The 16,435-nt window shown below is 46.3% G+C and overlaps 1 protein-coding gene across 1 annotated transcript in view; it reads left to right on the top strand.

Annotated features, from left to right (window-relative positions):
* Positions 1–16,435, top strand: part of stxbp5l (syntaxin binding protein 5L) — a 598,592-nt gene that overhangs the window by 231,043 nt on the left and 351,114 nt on the right. Inside the window, exon 6 of the mRNA XM_041210884.1 lies at positions 8,004–8,138. Coding sequence (XP_041066818.1) covers positions 8,004–8,138 — 135 coding nt within the window. The remainder of the gene's footprint in view (positions 1–8,003; positions 8,139–16,435) is intronic.

The following is a 16,435-nucleotide window of genomic DNA, read 5'->3' as shown; positions in this document are numbered from 1 at the left end:
GATGTGCCTGAACTGCTGAGTATTTCGAGTATTTTCTGTTTTTATTATCTTAGGATAAGAAATTGCACTGCAACAATCTCAACAGACTGAACAAACCTACTGTGCGTTCTGACTGAAACTTACTGAACAACCCTACAGATAGAGCAATTTCCAATCCACCCCAGTGAGACACAGGTGAAATGACGCTCCCTGTGCTTACACTCATGACACCATCCCCATCCATGGCCACCACTGGAGCGGTAACTAGTTGTTTGCAGCCAACCCTCCTTAGCCACTTGCACATTGGCATTTTTGAGACTGGATTTCACATCTCAACAGTGCATATCTCTTAATCCTTCCTCACATTCGCAATATCAACTTATATTTATATAGCGCCTTTGTTGTAATAGAGGGCCGCAACTGCTGGTCTGCAGAAATTAGAAGAAATAAAAGCACACTTACCTAGTCTTGAAAACTGTGTTGCCACTTCCGTTCGCTGGAGTTGCTTGGGGCCTGAATCACAAGAACCCTCGCAGGCCCCAGCAAAATGCAGCTCCAGCGGATTCAAGGAGGTCACCATTTTTACAGCACTCGCTGCCGTAAAGCAGTTAAGTTTAAAAGGCCAAGAAATTGACAGGGCAGGGAGCAGGCAAGTGTTTAAGGTAAGTAGATAGGATTTGGAGGATCGGGGTGTTCGGGTGTCCGGAGGTCGGGGGGTGGGGGGTGGTGGGTGAGCTGGTAGGTAACTATTGGTATAACCCCATTCGAAGTTTGCCATTTTAATCCCATTTTCTGATGGTTCCCAGTGCAGCGCAATTGTCTAGAAGAAATTAGCACTTCTGGGCAATTGCCTTGCAAACCCTTGCCTGGGAACTTGCCAGAGGGATTTCCCAGCGCATCTTTGGGGTACCTCCCATCCCAAATCTGACACCAGGGAGTGTGGAAGTTACGGGCCAGAATGTTGCAAGGTGCTTCACAGAAGCATTACGAAACAAAATATGATACAGAGACCTTAGGGCAGATAACTAAAAGCTTAGTCAAAGATGTAGATTTTAAGGAATGTCAGAAAGGAGAAAAGTGAGGCAGAGAGGTGAATGAATTCCAGAGCTTCGGGTCTAGTCAGCTGAAGGCACAGTCACCAATGGTGGAACAATTAAAATCAGGGTGGTCAAGAGACCATAATTAGAGGAGTACGGCTTTAAGTCTGGAGGAGATTACAAAGATAGGCCATGGAAGGATTTAGAAAGAAGAGACCCAACTGAAGAACCCGTTGAAAACAGTTGACCCCAGTGTACAACTGGACAGCCATGCTGATTGGAAATAGTTGATCCTTGTTAACGGCCAGTTGAACTTCCCAGTTGAAACAGCTGTCGCTGGTTGCTATAAACAGTCATCACAGGTAGGCTTTTCCAGTTGAAAGGAATAGTTGCCACCTGTTTTTTTTTTGCTTATCCCCGTTGAGCCCAACTTATGAAGAGTAATTAGCGAACCCGCCCCTATAAAGGCCTTGTGCATCAGCATGATGTGGTGTGCAATCGTGAAAAACTAGTAAAGAAACTGAAAGGGACACTGACTGTAGCTGTAATTTTCAAGCTTTCATTGGTAAAATACAATTAAAGTAAACGTTCAATAAATCATATAAATAAACACTTTCTTTACAAAATTTACATACAACCTAATTCATTTCTAGAAAATGTTGTTTCTTGTTTAGGTCTTGTATTTTATCAGAGATGTAGAGCGGAATCGTCTGGTCCCGTTGGTGGTGGGCGTCATGGCAGGTGTTGCACATACAGTGCAGTGCCAGGGCAAGGGCTGTCCTGCAGTTGAGGCGAGTTGGAGGGGTGGTGGAGGGGCAAGGGCTGCACTCTGGTTGATGGTAGTGCACAAGCACGTGCGGGGAGGGAAGTGGCCATGCATTAGGGAAACCCTGTATGAATTGACCATTCCTCTGCAGCTGAGACAGTTTGGACGCAGCCATATTGGCATCCTTGGAGTCAAGCCTCAAGCTTATCTGTCCACTTGAGCAACGCAGAGGCCTGAAAGTGCAAATCAAATGCTCCAGAGCTCTTCATCCCTTGGGCACAGCCTGCAAACTAATGAATGTTTCAGTAGAATGTAGAAAACAATTGGACGACTGTGCACATTGTATAAGCTCCTTGCGAAAACTGGCCATGAAGCTGGCTGAGGCACTCACAGCCCCTTGCAATATCATCATTCGGACTTGAACCAGTCTCCCCCATGGTTCAAATTAATGGCCCAGCTTTGCAGTGCAGGTTAGGAGAATGCCTACGCCTGAGCTGCGAGCACAGCGTGCAGTCAAGTGGGCGAAGCTACCGCCAATCAGTCAGGTGGAGAGGGGCAGAGGTGGGTGGGGTTTTGGACAGAGAACCAGTGTCGCCAAATACTGCACATACCTAGGGAATTGGTCGGTTACATCTGCCATGTGCTGCAGGATTTGGTGCCATGGGGACATGGAGGGCATCCACTGCCAGTGGCTGTGAAAGTGACCGTGGCACTTAATTTTTACACCAGTGGCCCCTTTCAGGGCTCCACAGGTGACCTCTGTGGGATATCGCAAGCCACCAGCCACAAATGCATTCACAAGGTCATGGACGCCACCTTTGCAAAGGCACACAACTTTGTGCATTTCGCCTGGGACCAGGAAAGCCAGGATGCAAGAGCGCTGGGATTTGCCCAGATCTCAGGTTTCCCACAGGTGCAGGGTACCATCGACTGCACTCAAGTGGTGCTCAGATCTCCATGGCATCAAGCAGTCAACTATGTCAACCGCGAGGGCTTCCACTTGCTGAATGTTCAGCTGGTGTGCGACCACCAAAAACATGGTTTCCAGGGAGTGTCCACTACTCCTACACCCTTAGCAGATCTTAGATCCCTGACATCTTCCAGGATCCACAGAGGCTGTAGAGCTGGCTCCTCGGGGACAAGGGTTACCCGCAGAGGACTTGGCAGATGACATCCATGTGACGACCTCAGAGGGCAGCAGAGAGAAGGTACAATGAGGCTCATACTGCAACTCGCATCTTGGTGGAGTAAACCACCGGGATGTTGTAAATGAGGCTCTGATGCCTGGACCTGTCTTGTGGAGCCCTGCAATACAGTCCACAGAGGGTGTCATGCATTATTGGCTACTGCACTCTTTACAACCTGGCACTGCAATGGGGAAGGAGCTGTCTGAGGAGGAAATGGAGGAGTTGGACTTCTCCTCCGATGAAGAGGACGTCGATGGAAACAAGGATGAGGAGGTCCTCGAAGGCGAGGATGCTGGCAATGGCCAGGCGAGGCAGGCGTGCTCAGGAGGCCCTCATAGCTGCTACATTCATGGAAGCTGATGATGATATGCAGTGTGGAGATACCATAGATCCTCACATTGCACCTGTGAACCTTTGACTCCAGTCTAGCTGATGACGGTGCACCTACCCTTTGTGATAAACTCCTGTCATGGAGACGCAGGATGCCCTAATAGCCGCTAGATTCCAGGAGGATGATGATGACAAGCAGTGAGGACACTGCTTAGATCTTCACCTAGCCTCTGTGAATGTCTGACTCCTGGCTGGTTGAGGGCAGCTTGCTTGCGCTCTGTGATCAGGGTCATATCACGGAGACAAAAACAGAATTACCTGGAAAAACTCAGCAGGTCCGGCAGCATCCGCCGGAGACGCAGTCGTGAAACTTTAAATGCACCTGATCCTTTGCCAGTCTTCAGCACCTGATCCCTTCAGGAGCATAGCATCACTGGCCACAGGTGATGAAGAGATGGGGGGCCAGCCCTACATACGTGCTGAGAGCACACAGAGAGAATGACTGAACTCTGTGGTGCCTGCCCACGACGTTCTGGCAGCAATGATGAGCACATCGAGGTGCACGCATCACTAATGTGCCCAGTGAGTGTGAAGCTGGACCACCACTTTGATCTGAAGGTTGCACACTGCATAGGGATGAGGCCCTGGACTGAGACACTTGCCTTTATCTTGCGCAGGAACGAAGATTTCACATGAGTGACATGAATGCTGCTCATCATAATAAGAAGCCATAGGCAAGGAAACATTCTTGGGCATTTATTTACAATAGTGAGCATTATGATTAATACGTGTCCAGGCTGTGCAACTACTGCTTCTTAACCTCCCTAACCCTACCATTACTTCTTGGTGCTCCCCTGACAGCCAGAGCGGAGGTGGGGGCAGCCTGTTGGCTGCTACGCCCTGTCGTGATGACCTTGACTGGCATCCTCTGGAGGGCCGAGACCTGGATGGCTGCAGTCTGCTTTTGGAGACCTGATGTATGGCAGTGGCACCCTCCTCGGCCTGTGGAGCTGGGGCTGATGGGGTCACAGGGAAAGGGAATTGGAATGGGCTGGACACGCCTGGAGTCAGCTGGGTGGATGGCCCCAGGGTGTGCATCTGCTGATCCTCCTCCCTATGGGTGCCCAAAGGCTCCTGGCTGATCTCTTGTGGAGAAGGGGAAGCTGGAATAAGATGGAGCTTCCCCTCTCGTGTTGACACTGTTGGAGGCCAATGATGGAGTTCATCCCACGCAATAGTGCAGGACCGATGTCCTGGGCCAAGGACTCTATGGTGGCCCCCATCCTATTAATGTTGACTTTGGTGTATTGGCATGCTGGCACTATTATCTCAGACTGAAAGTGGACAGACTCCACCATTGTGCCTCGCAATCTGAGGAGTGCAGCGGACATCCCTTCCAGATGTTCCTGGGATTGCCTTTGCAGCTCCAGCAACTGAGTTATGACTGAATCCAGAGGCCTGTCATCTTCAACTCAGCAGATTTCTGGCCTTCAGCAGTCCTCTGAGTGCCAGAAACCTGAGGAGTCCCTGCCACCACCTGGATGGTGTGGATCAGACAGTGCGATGTGCTCACCATATTGTGACTCCAAGGCTAATCTAGAACTAGGTCCTACTGAGGTTTGTGTTTTTGTGTTGGTGAGGGTGTGGGTGAGCTCTGTGATGAATCTTCAATTAGGGTTTCAGCAGATTCTCTGCTGAAGTGTCTTCGGAGCTTGAGTGAAGTGTTGTGGACTCCCTCGGCTGTTTCCCAGATGTGCCTGTGAAAGCAAGGGGAGTTAATTAGTGCATGGCAGTGGAGTATGAAACAGGATGTATCACTCACAGCATGGCTGTCTGATGGTTATTGCACTGCTGGATCCTCACTTGGTAGGGCACCGTTGATCACACCATCAGCACAGGAACAGTCCAGATCTTCGCCAGCCAACTGTATAACTCTATTTTCAAAGTCTATTGGAACTTTGATGTCAGGCATTCCCCTGCCAGCTTGCGACTCCTCCCTCCTCTATGTCAGCTTGTTCTGCATCTTTCTACAGATAAAGAGAGTGTAAGCAGGATGCCTGCCAGACCAGATGATGAAGATGCCTGGCATGTGTGGGTCATGAAAGGTGCCATGGATGGGATGAGGGCAATGAAGGTTTGTGTGAGAGAGTGAATGGTGATGTCCCTTGAACTGGCAGTGAGTGAGATCCCTGTGGATGTGTGATGGGTTTATCAGTGTGAGTTGAGAGTGATGAGAAGAATGACCTACCCTGATGGAACGGAGGAGATCATTCATCCTCTTTGGACACTGGGTGGCTGTCCTCTTTTGCAGGGTGTTGGCACTGACCACCACTGCCACTGCCTGCCAAGTCGGATTGGTGATGTTGCTGTCCCTCCTGTGGGGGTAGAGAACATCATGGCGGGCCTCCACAGTGTCCAAAAGGTGTTCCAGGGATGCGTCACTGAATTGGCGGGCTGCAGCCTTCCTGCCTTTTGGGGCCATGCCTTCTGTGCAGGAGTCCTGGGCTGGAAATACTGAGAGGTGTGCATGTGGCTGCACTTTAAATATGGTGCCCAACGTGAGGAAGCAGCAAGGTGACAGTGTGGCGGGCGAATAAGACCCGCCTGCCATCAACACGGCATGTTTCCTGGGAATGCATGTTTAATGAGGCGGGATTGGGATGATAAGGTATGAAAAGCCACCATTGCGGCTGGTGGGAAAAATGTTCTTTTTCCTGCACGCTACCACACTTCTGGAGGATTTGTCCCAGATTTGCACTAAGTTGCTGATAGAATCAGATGTGAAATTATTTCTGGTTGGATTTCTCGGTCGTTCCGGTTGTCAAAACATATACCCAGCTATTCTATTTGGAGGCCAATGAGATACAGTTGCAGTTTTTAGCTAGTTTCAACTGATTTTTTTCCTTCTGGGCAAGCAAGTGCAGTTCCATCAAGCTGGGTGACGGTGGAGAGAAGTGCAATCAACTCTCCCAGAGGCTGCTGACAGGTGGAGAAGGATGAGGAGGGATAGTTTGCCTTTGTCACGGTCACATTGAATGTTATTTGTGACTTTGATAAGAGCTATTTTGGTACTGTGGTAGGGGCAGAAACCTAATTGAAAGGATTGAAATATGGAGCTCCTGGAAAGATGGGCACAAATTTGTGAGACAATAATGTATTCAAGAACTTTGGGGAGGAAAAGGAGGTTAGAGATGGGGTGATAGTTTGCAAGGATGCTGGGTTTAAGGGTTGGTTTTTTTGCGGCGGGATGATGACGGCAGATTTGAAGGAGAGAGGGACATAACCTGAGGAGAGAGAGCCCTAAACTATGCCAGCTAACATGGACTCAGCAAGGGAAGTTGGGTGGTCAGCAGTTTAGTGGGAATAGGGTTGAGAGATTGCAAGGTGCATCTCATGGATAAGATGAGGTTGGTGATGGCATGAGGGGAGTTGGGGAGAAACTAGAGAAAGACACAGATTCAGCACTGTAGCAATGGGAAGCTTCAGAAGTTCAGCCTGGTAGACTGGGGGAAGGATGGGAAGTGGCAGAGGCAGCTGATCAGATGGTCTTAATTTTGGTGACAAACAAATCCATTAACTCCTTACTTTTGTTTTTAGAGGCAAGAGCGGAGGGACGGGGAGAAGAGTTTGAAGGCGCTATGTCGTAGAGCAAAGAAGCTGGGGGTTACTTTTGTACTCCAGGATGATCCTGGAATTGAAAGCAGTTTTTGCAGATGAGAGGAGGACCCAATAGCGCTTTATGTGGTCCATTCAGATCTGGTGGTGAATGGCTAAACTAGTTGCTCGCCATATCCATTTGAGTCCCCTTCCATTGGATTTAAGGGAGTGGAGATGAGGGCTGGAGCAGGGGTAATGGCCAGGGTGAGAGAGAGTAATGGCTTTAAAGGGAACAGGGTCATTGATGGAGGTGAGGGTCTGTTTAAGCAGACTGGTAGCTGCAAAAATGTTGTGGTGAACAGAGGGCCAAAGGCTAAAGAATTGGGATTTTGATAGTGCAGTTGTAAGTGCATTGGGAATCATTGACCCATTCAAACTGTATCGCCCCACCTCCCCCCTACTCATAAGCACTGCTTTGATGGCTGAAACTCAGCCTCTTCACCAAAACACATCTTGTTCTCCTCTCCCCAGTGCTATTTGTTGATTGTAACTAACTTCCTGTCCTCCTTATCCCTTCCTCCATCACCCTTCTCATTTCTCTCTCCATACTCTTTCTGTCTTCCTGTTCACTTTTCATTTTACTCTTCTTTCACTTTCCCTTCTTTTCTCTTATGCCCTCTCCCTCCTTGCTTGTGATTCCTCTCCCCCCTTGTCCTCTTCCTTTTCTTTCTCACCCTCATCCCCTCCCTTTCCTTACTATACCTCATGCCCTTCATCACTCTCTCCCACTCATCCTTTCTGCTCTCACCCTTCCCTTGCAATACCCTTCCCTTCCTTGGTTCAATTCAATGGTATCTAGTCATCCAAGCTTTCTTGACCTTAATGTTCTACTTATTCTTGTCTCTCTGTGTGCATCATCACGGAAAATCATCTGGCTTTTTGTAAATGAATGGAAATATTGCCACTGAGTTTCTCAATCTTTTCATGATTGAAACAAAATTAATATCCCACCAGGGACATTATTTTCTTCTTATTACATATGGGTAATTTTTAATGGTATTTTTTTGAAAATATTGAATGTTATAACTCATGTTTCTTTTAAACCAGGATTACCTGCTGCCATCTCCCTTTCCAGAGTAAATGGTTATATGTGGGCACAGAGCGAGGAAACACATATGTTGTGAACATTGAATCTTTTGTCCTGTCGGGATATGTCATCATGTGGAATAAGGCAATAGAACTGTAAGTATCATCCATGACCAAGTGAAGAGCATTACTGTGGAAGGAAAGTCGCATCAGTTAATAATGTCCATTAACATGAAATATCTGGAATCATTTAAATTTATGTAAGTCCAATGATCATATCTGATGAAATTTGATATAGGTCAGATCCAAGTTGAACTTTTGATTTTTGTGGTAACAGTTTCAATTGCATGCATTATCTTACGAAGATCAGTTATCAGAAAGATATAACAGTTAAGGAGGACACTTAGCAAGCCCAATAAAATTTGCCTGAAGAAAGTATAAATAATAAATAAAAAGGATCAAAACTTGTCACAGTCCTTAAGATTTCCTAACATAGGAGAATAATAATAAAGTAAAAGAATGCCACTAATATCAGGGCAGTAAAAGCTGCTGATGTTTTCAATAAATTCAACTAACTACGTGAAAAGAAACAAAAGCAATAAACTGCAGATGCTGGAAATCTGAATCATGCTCAGCAGCCAGCCAGCATCTGTCAAGAGAACTGATGTTAGTGGTGAAGGAATAAGACTCTGTTTTGGCAGTTTTATGGGCAAAAATCTGGGGCAAAAGAGACCAAAATTTTGTAGCATAGTGTCTTGTGTGCACCAAGTACATTCTTTGCTATGTTAATTCGAGTGCTTGCTGAGTGTCCCTGGAAATGCCTGAAACAAAAGCTTGTCTAATTAAAATATGTAAATAAGGGTCCTGCATCAGATTCTTCTGTAAAATTGGTGTGTGGCAGTGCCTGAATGATCAGTTCCTAAAACTCCAAAAAAATAGGCTACAACTGTAATATTTAAAGGATCTCATCTCCATTAAGAGTTTCTTTATAGGCTGCTGATGTACTTTAGTGCCAATTTTGACTTTCTAAGACACTGGATTTCCACAGATACAGCAAAAATGTCATGTATCCCATGGATCGCTGATTCCTTTTCAATCAGCAATATTCTACAACAGAAGGTCTTCCATTCCTTTAATATTCAAATCATCTGTGACCACAGACAGAGAATAATGAAAGTCCATGCCCGGCTTTTTAGCAGTAGTCCTGGTGCATAAGCACCAGTCCTCAATGCCCCCCTTTTTTCCTGGCAGGCAGCTTGGGGACAACATCTGGCTTATGTTTCCTGTTAGGAACATGGGCACACTATAACAAGAGCCATGCAAGAATAAGAGTTCTGATAGAGCAGACCATTAGGCTCTTCAAAAAAGGTTTTGCTTTCTATATGTTTTTAGTGACACCCTTCAATTCAATCTTCAGCAAGGTTCATGATTCCTATTTATGTATTGAATGTTGTACAGCTTAGCAACAGAAAAGTGGCCTTGGATCAATTAGAGGAAGAGGGCTGGTGTATGATCATCAAGAATAGGATGAGGAAGCAGAAGGTCCAAAGAGACGGACCAGAAGTGTTGCCACCTAATAGAGCTCTCAGGCAGTAAATTATTGAAGAGAGGGCTTGCTGAAGAATCCCTCTCCTTACAATGTTACCAGCTTTCCGTCACCAACAGACTATCCTTCTAACCATCTCACCCAGTCCTTACATCCACCATCTGAATCCTGTCAATCTGTACAACTTGATGGGTGAATGGCTCTTACATCATTAAGAATATTAAGACTAATAGCAATTCAAAAAGAATTTACCGAACCACCGTATTTCATCACACTTCATTTGGCAAATTACTTATTTTGAACAGAGAGAACTGAAAATCAACTTTGTGAAAAGCCCTAATGACTGCCTTCTACGCCCATTAACCTATTCTGGTATTTCTACGAAATGTATCCCTATGAGGTGTATCCCCAAGTGCTACAGCTTGAGAGATAGAATGTTGTTGAACTTCCAGTGGCACTATTTTCCTCCAGTCTTTGCTGACAGGTTATTGCACCATGCCGGCTCTATGACAGATATGTCCAATGTCCAATATTTGGGGAACCTCTGAACTCACCATTCTGGCATGGGTATTTGCTGTTCTTCACCTCCGTGACCCAAACATGGGCACTCCTGAATTTCTGGATCCTGGTGTCAAAAGGAAAAATTCAGATTTCTGAGAATAAAATTAGCCATTGGGAGGGGGAATTTAGAGAGAGTGTGAAGTAGCTTCCCAATAGTGCAAAGAAATAATTCCTTCTGCATGGAGATGGATTCAAATTCTCATGTACATGCTGACCCTCGGCAACATCTGTAAGCTCAACACATGATTCCACATGTATACGGAAGTCACACAGCTTTACCTAACCGTCACTTATCTCAATCCATCCATTCTCTATATTACAATGCTTGTCTAACAATACTGGAAGAACAGAAATTTCTTCCAGCTAAATATTGGGAAGACCAAAGGCATTGTCATCAGTCTCTGCCGCAAGGTCCATTCCCTAACCACCAACTCCATTCCCCTCCCTTGCAACTATCTGAGGCTGAACCAGACCAGTTGGAAGCTTAGTGGCTCATTAACGCCAAGATGAGCTTCTGACCATATATCTGCTCCATCACCCGGACAGCCTACTTCTAACCCCATAACACACATTGGCCCTGCCCATGTCCCCAGCTCCGCAGCTGCTGAAGCTCTCACCCATGTCTATGTTACCTCTAGACTGACTATTCCAGTGCTCTCCTGGTTGGTTTTCCATCTTCCATCCTACATAAAACTCAGCTCATCCAAAATCCTGCTGCCCATCTTTCTAACTGGCACAAAGCTCTGTTCACCCATCAAATCTATGCTGATTGACCTACAATGGCTCCTGGTCTGGCTATGTCTCAATTTTAAAATTCTCAACCTGTTTTCAAATCCCTCTATGCCTTTGCTCCTTCCTATCTCTGTAACCTCCTCCAACCTAAGCTGTTGCTTACCCAATTTTAATTGCTTCATTATTGAGATTTGTGCCTTCGGCTGCTTAAGCCCTAAGCCCTGGAATTCCCTCCCAAAATCTCTATGCTGCTCCACCTATCTCTCCTCTTCAAGTTCTCTTAAAAGCTGTCTCTGACCAAGTATTTGATCATCTGTTCCAATATCATCTTATGTGTCTCATCAAATTTTGTTTCATAATGTTCCTCTGAAGTGCCTTGGGAAGTTTTATTATATTAACAGCAATGTATGCCAGTCAAAAACACCTTAGCTGCAACTTGTTGAATGGTCCTTTAAATTGTGCTGGAACAGGATCCACCTTGCTTCTCAACATTTCTTGTTTAAGCAGTGAATAAGGAAGATATTGCCTGCTCAACTCCCAATTACAATTTTGGTATCCTGATATAGCATTGGTCTGTTCACATTGATGAGATCATGATCTCACACTTTCAAAATCTTCGGGCCATAGGAGGGGACCCACCTGCATATGTCACACCATAGAACCATGGAAAAGTTACGGCACAGAAGGAGGCCATTTGGCCCATCTTGTCCATGCCAGCCTGAGGACACCTAGGTGCCCTTTCTAATCCCACCTTCCTGCACCCGGCCCATAGCCCTGCAGCTTACAGCACTTTAGGTGCAGATCCAGGTACTTTTTAAAGAGTTTAAAGTTTCTGCCTCTACCACCAACTTGGGCAGCGAATTCCAGACACCCACTACCCTCTGCATAAAAAAGTTCTTCCTCATGTTCCCCCTATACATTCTGCCACTTATCTTGAATCTATGACCCCTGGTTCTAGAATTCTCCACCAAGGGAAACAACTTTATCTGTCCACTCTATCTATTCCCCTCATAATTTTGTATACCTCAATCAAGTCACCTCTTAGCCTTCTTTGTTCCAAGGAAAATAACCCCAACCTATCCAATCTCTCCTCGTAGCTACACTTTTCTAACCCTGGCAACATTCTTGTAAACCCCCTCTGCACTCTCTCCAGAGCTATTATGTCCTTCCTGTAATGCGGTGACCAGAACTGCACACAATACTCCAGTTGTGGCCTCACCGGTGTTTTATACAATTCCAACATTATATCCTTACTTTTATATTCTATAGCTCTACCAATGAAAGAGAGCATTCCATATGCCATCTTTACAACCTTGTCTACTTGAACTGCTGCCTTCAGGGACCTGGGTACTTGTACGCCAAGATCTCTCACTTCATCTACCCCTCTTAGTATATTCCCATTTATTTTGTAATCACTGTAACTGTTTGACCTCCCTAAGTGTATGACCTCACACTTCTCTATATTAAAATCCATCTGCCACTTTACCGCCCACTCCACCAAACCATCTATATCGTTTTGGAGATTATGGTTATCCTCTACACTATCCACTACTCGGCCAATCTTTGTGTCATTCGCAAATTTCCCAATCGTGCCTCCCACGTTCATGTCCAAATCGTTAATATACAACACAAACAGCAAGGGTCCCAGCACTGAGCCCTTTGGAACACCACTTGAGACAACTTTCCATTCTCAAGGGCATCCATCGACCATTACCCTTTGTTTCCTGTTACAAGGCCAACCATTTATCCAGTTTGCCACATTACCCTGAATCCCATGGGCTTTTATTTTCCTGACCAATCTGCCATGTGGGACCTTGTCAAATGCCTTGCTAAAATCCATGTACACAACATCCACTGCACTACCTTTAGAAGACCCATGGCTTGTTCCACGTTATAGCTTTCATATAGTAGTTCAGATACGTCATCTGTGAAGGACCATAGTGCTTCAACAAACTTTACCTGTGCACAAGTAAGTCAAAAATGCCTCAGCTAAAAATTGGAAGCACTATGGTGAGCTGCTAGAGTAATTTGGAGGTTTTTGTCGATCGCAGAAGACATAACATAGCCTTGCATAGTTATGTGGATAGTTGTTGCAGTTTTGCTTGCTCTGAAACATTAGCAGGACATGCAAAGGAGGAGGCAGAGAGGGAAGCCTTTGTGAGGACAGATGAGAACTTGGGCTGCACATAGAGGGCTTATCCCAAGAGGGTCTTCTTGGAGCACCACTTCAATGTTGCAGCTAAGAGCAGCGCCTCAGGAGGCTATGTTTCACAAAGGGGATAGTGATGGAGTTGTGCCACCTCTTTCACAATGACCTAGAAACCCAAACCAGTGTGAAGACTGTCCTTCCAGTGGCTGTGAAGATCACTTGCTGCCATTACATTCTACGCAATGGGATCCTTCTGTTGGGAGCAGGCGGCATCAGCAATGTGTCTTAATTCACTATACATAGAAGCTACAGGAAGGTGACAGAGGCACCATTTAGAAAGAGAAGGTCTTCCCTGAGAAGGGAAGGTCAGGATGGAAAGGCACATGGGTTTGCCAGGATAGGAGGCCCTACCTCAATGGGGAATGATTCTACAACCGCAGGGGCAATGTGCAGTTTGTGTGTGGCCGAAAGAATGGGTTCACCTCGCTGAATGCCCACTATCCTGGCAGCACTCATGATGCTTTTATCATTCAGCAATATCAACTGTCTTCAGGCCTGTAAGACATGCCTTTGGATGCCTGCTTGCTGACGAATACTATCTCCTCCACACATGGCTCATGACTCCCTCATGCCATTTGACATGAGATAAGTGGGTCTTCAATGAAAGCTATAATGTGGAACAAGCCATGGGTCTTCTAAAGTAAAGGTTTTGCTGCTTAGATCACTTGAGGGGTTCTCTGGAGCACATGCCTGAGAGGATCTTCATATTTTGTTGTGGTGTTTTGCATCCTCCACAACCTTGCAATTATGAAAGCCCAGCTAATATTTCCTGGGACTCAGATGCCACCCTGGAACCAGGAAAAGAAAGGACCACGTCCACCACATGCAGTTAGATGGACGGGGAAGATCTGCATTGTGAGATTTCACTTCAGTCGAGCAAACATCCCCATCCCCAACGTGGACCCATCATATCCTAACAGCAGATCCATTCCAGACTCCCAATCATAAAATCCCCTTGGTCATCATCATTCAATAAGGCCAGCAGCAAAAATATCACTCAACAACCTTATCCAGCTATACATCAATTATATAGAAAACCATAAGTAATTACTCTTGTGCATCCTGTCCTGCCTGGCTTGGTGTTCCTGTGTAGTGCTATCCCAGCAGCTGCTGCAAAGCTGCTGATTTTCACTGGGTAGGAGGGCCGATGACATTGTTGAATGCCTTTGAGCAACTCTGAGCCTTAAGGGCCTGGCTCTGGATTGTACCACTTTGGCATGGGTGGCAGCAGTTTGAGCTGGCTAGCTGACAGGCATTTTCAAGGGCACAGGTGGAGTGGCTATGGTGGGAGCACAAATATTCTCATTCTTAGAGAAGACAGCAGGTTTGTGCTCCATGGTGTTGGTGCCACTGCCACACCCATGGGGTAGCATCTCAGCAATCTTTATAATCTGCTGGAACAAAGATTGCTGATCTGCTGCGAGAGCCTGCACCCCTTTGAGCACTGAGATCCGCATGCTCGATGGTAGCAGTCAGAGTCTGCAGGCCAGCAGCCAGGGATCTCTTCTTCCGGCAGAGCTTCCACTGTAACACTGAGACATAGGAATGCCTCTGCCAGTTTTGTAATAGGAGCTGAGACAGCAGCAAGAGACACTTGATTATGGGCAGGTCAAGCAGTGCCACCAGCAAGGTGCCCACCACCTTCACGGTGGAAAGAATGGGCTCCAACTTTTGTGTGCTATCCTATATCATGGTGGAACTGGACTCCTTCATGCTCCAGCCAGTGAATGTAGCCTATCTAGCAGACCTGCCAAGGCACCAAGCATCTCAGTGTACAATGTCATCAGCATTTTCTTGTAATCTGCCTCAACAGAATGAATGTGAGATCTCGCACTCTGAGGAGTCAGACATAAGCTGACCTATCCCCTTGCCCTGGCCGCAGCCCATTCATACCTGGTGAGTTGTGCAGAACTTGACTCTGTACTAGCCCCTAAAGTATGCACAGTGCCAAGATCTGAAGTGGGGGCTTTGAGAATTAGGCCAAATGACGGTGCATCCTCGCCAGACATCTGCTTTTCCCTTTGTTCTTTTGCCAGAGGCACCAATGACTGAGCAGCCGGCAGTTCTTGACTATCTGAAAACATAAAAGCACAAGGGAGTTGTAGGGGATAAAGAGGTGTACAATACTCCATCTGCAGTTTCAATTTCACACAGAATCACAGTGCAGAAGAGGTCCTTCGACCCATCGAGTCTGCACCGACACGTGAGTAACACCTGACCTACCCAATCCCATTTACCAGCACTTGAATGTTATGACGTGCCAAGTGCTCATCCAGGTATTCTTTAAAGGATGTGAGGCAAACTGCCTCCACCACCCTCCCAGGCAATGCATTCCAGGCCGTCACCACCCTCTGGGTAAAAAAGTTTTTCTTCACATCCCCCTAATCCTCCTGCCCCTCACCTTGAACTTATGCCCCCTTGTGACTGACCCTTCAACTAAGGGGAACAGCTGCTCCCTATCTACCCTGTCTATGCCCCTCATAATCTTGTACATCTCAATCAGGTCACCCCTCAATCTTCTCTGCTCCAACGAAAACAACCCAAGTCTATCCAACCTCTCTTCATAACTTAAATATTTCATCCCAGGCAACGTCCTGGTGGATCTCCTCTGCACCCCCTCCAGTGCAATCACATCCTTCCTATACTGTGGCAACCAGAACTGCGCACAGTACTCCAGCTGCGGCCTCACCAAGGTTCTTTACAACTCCAACATGACTCCATACTTTTGTAACCTATGCCTCGATTGATAAAGGCAAGTGTCCCATATGCCTTTTTCACATCCCCACTCACATGCCCCTCTGCCTTCAGAGATCTATGGACACACACGCCAAGGTCCCTTTGTTCCTCAGAGTTTCCTAGTGTCATGCCATTCATTGAATACTTCCTTGTCAAATTACTCCTTCCAAAATGTATCACCTCACACTTTTCAGGGTTAAATTCCATCTGCCACTTATCTGCCCATTTGACCATCCCGTCTATATCTTCCTGTAGCCCAAGACACTCAACCTCACTGTTAACCACCCGGCCAATCTTTGTGTCATCCGCAAACTTACTAATCCTACCTCCCACATAGACATCTGTGTCATTTATATAAATGATAAATAATAGGGGACCGAGCACAGATTCCTTGATACAAGCATCCTTGTATCATCACCCTCTGCCTCCTACAACTAAGCCAATTTTGAATCCACCTTATCAAATTACCCTATATCCCATGTGCCTTTGCCTTCTTTTTCATGGCACTTTTCAGGTAAAGGTCATCAATGAGAGAAGAATTTGCATAAGACCGCAACTTGCCATCATCCTGGATGGACTTGGCAGCACCAGTGCCATTGGCTCTGTGGCATTGGTGCCCATAAACATACGCAGCATCTCCAGGGCACTGTGGAAATGGATGCTTGATGG

This window comes from Carcharodon carcharias, chromosome 18, assembly GCF_017639515.1.
Source record: "Carcharodon carcharias isolate sCarCar2 chromosome 18, sCarCar2.pri, whole genome shotgun sequence".
In the NCBI taxonomy this organism is placed as follows: Eukaryota; Metazoa; Chordata; class Chondrichthyes; order Lamniformes; family Lamnidae; genus Carcharodon; species Carcharodon carcharias.
This window is presented reverse-complemented; position numbering and strand designations above follow the sequence as displayed.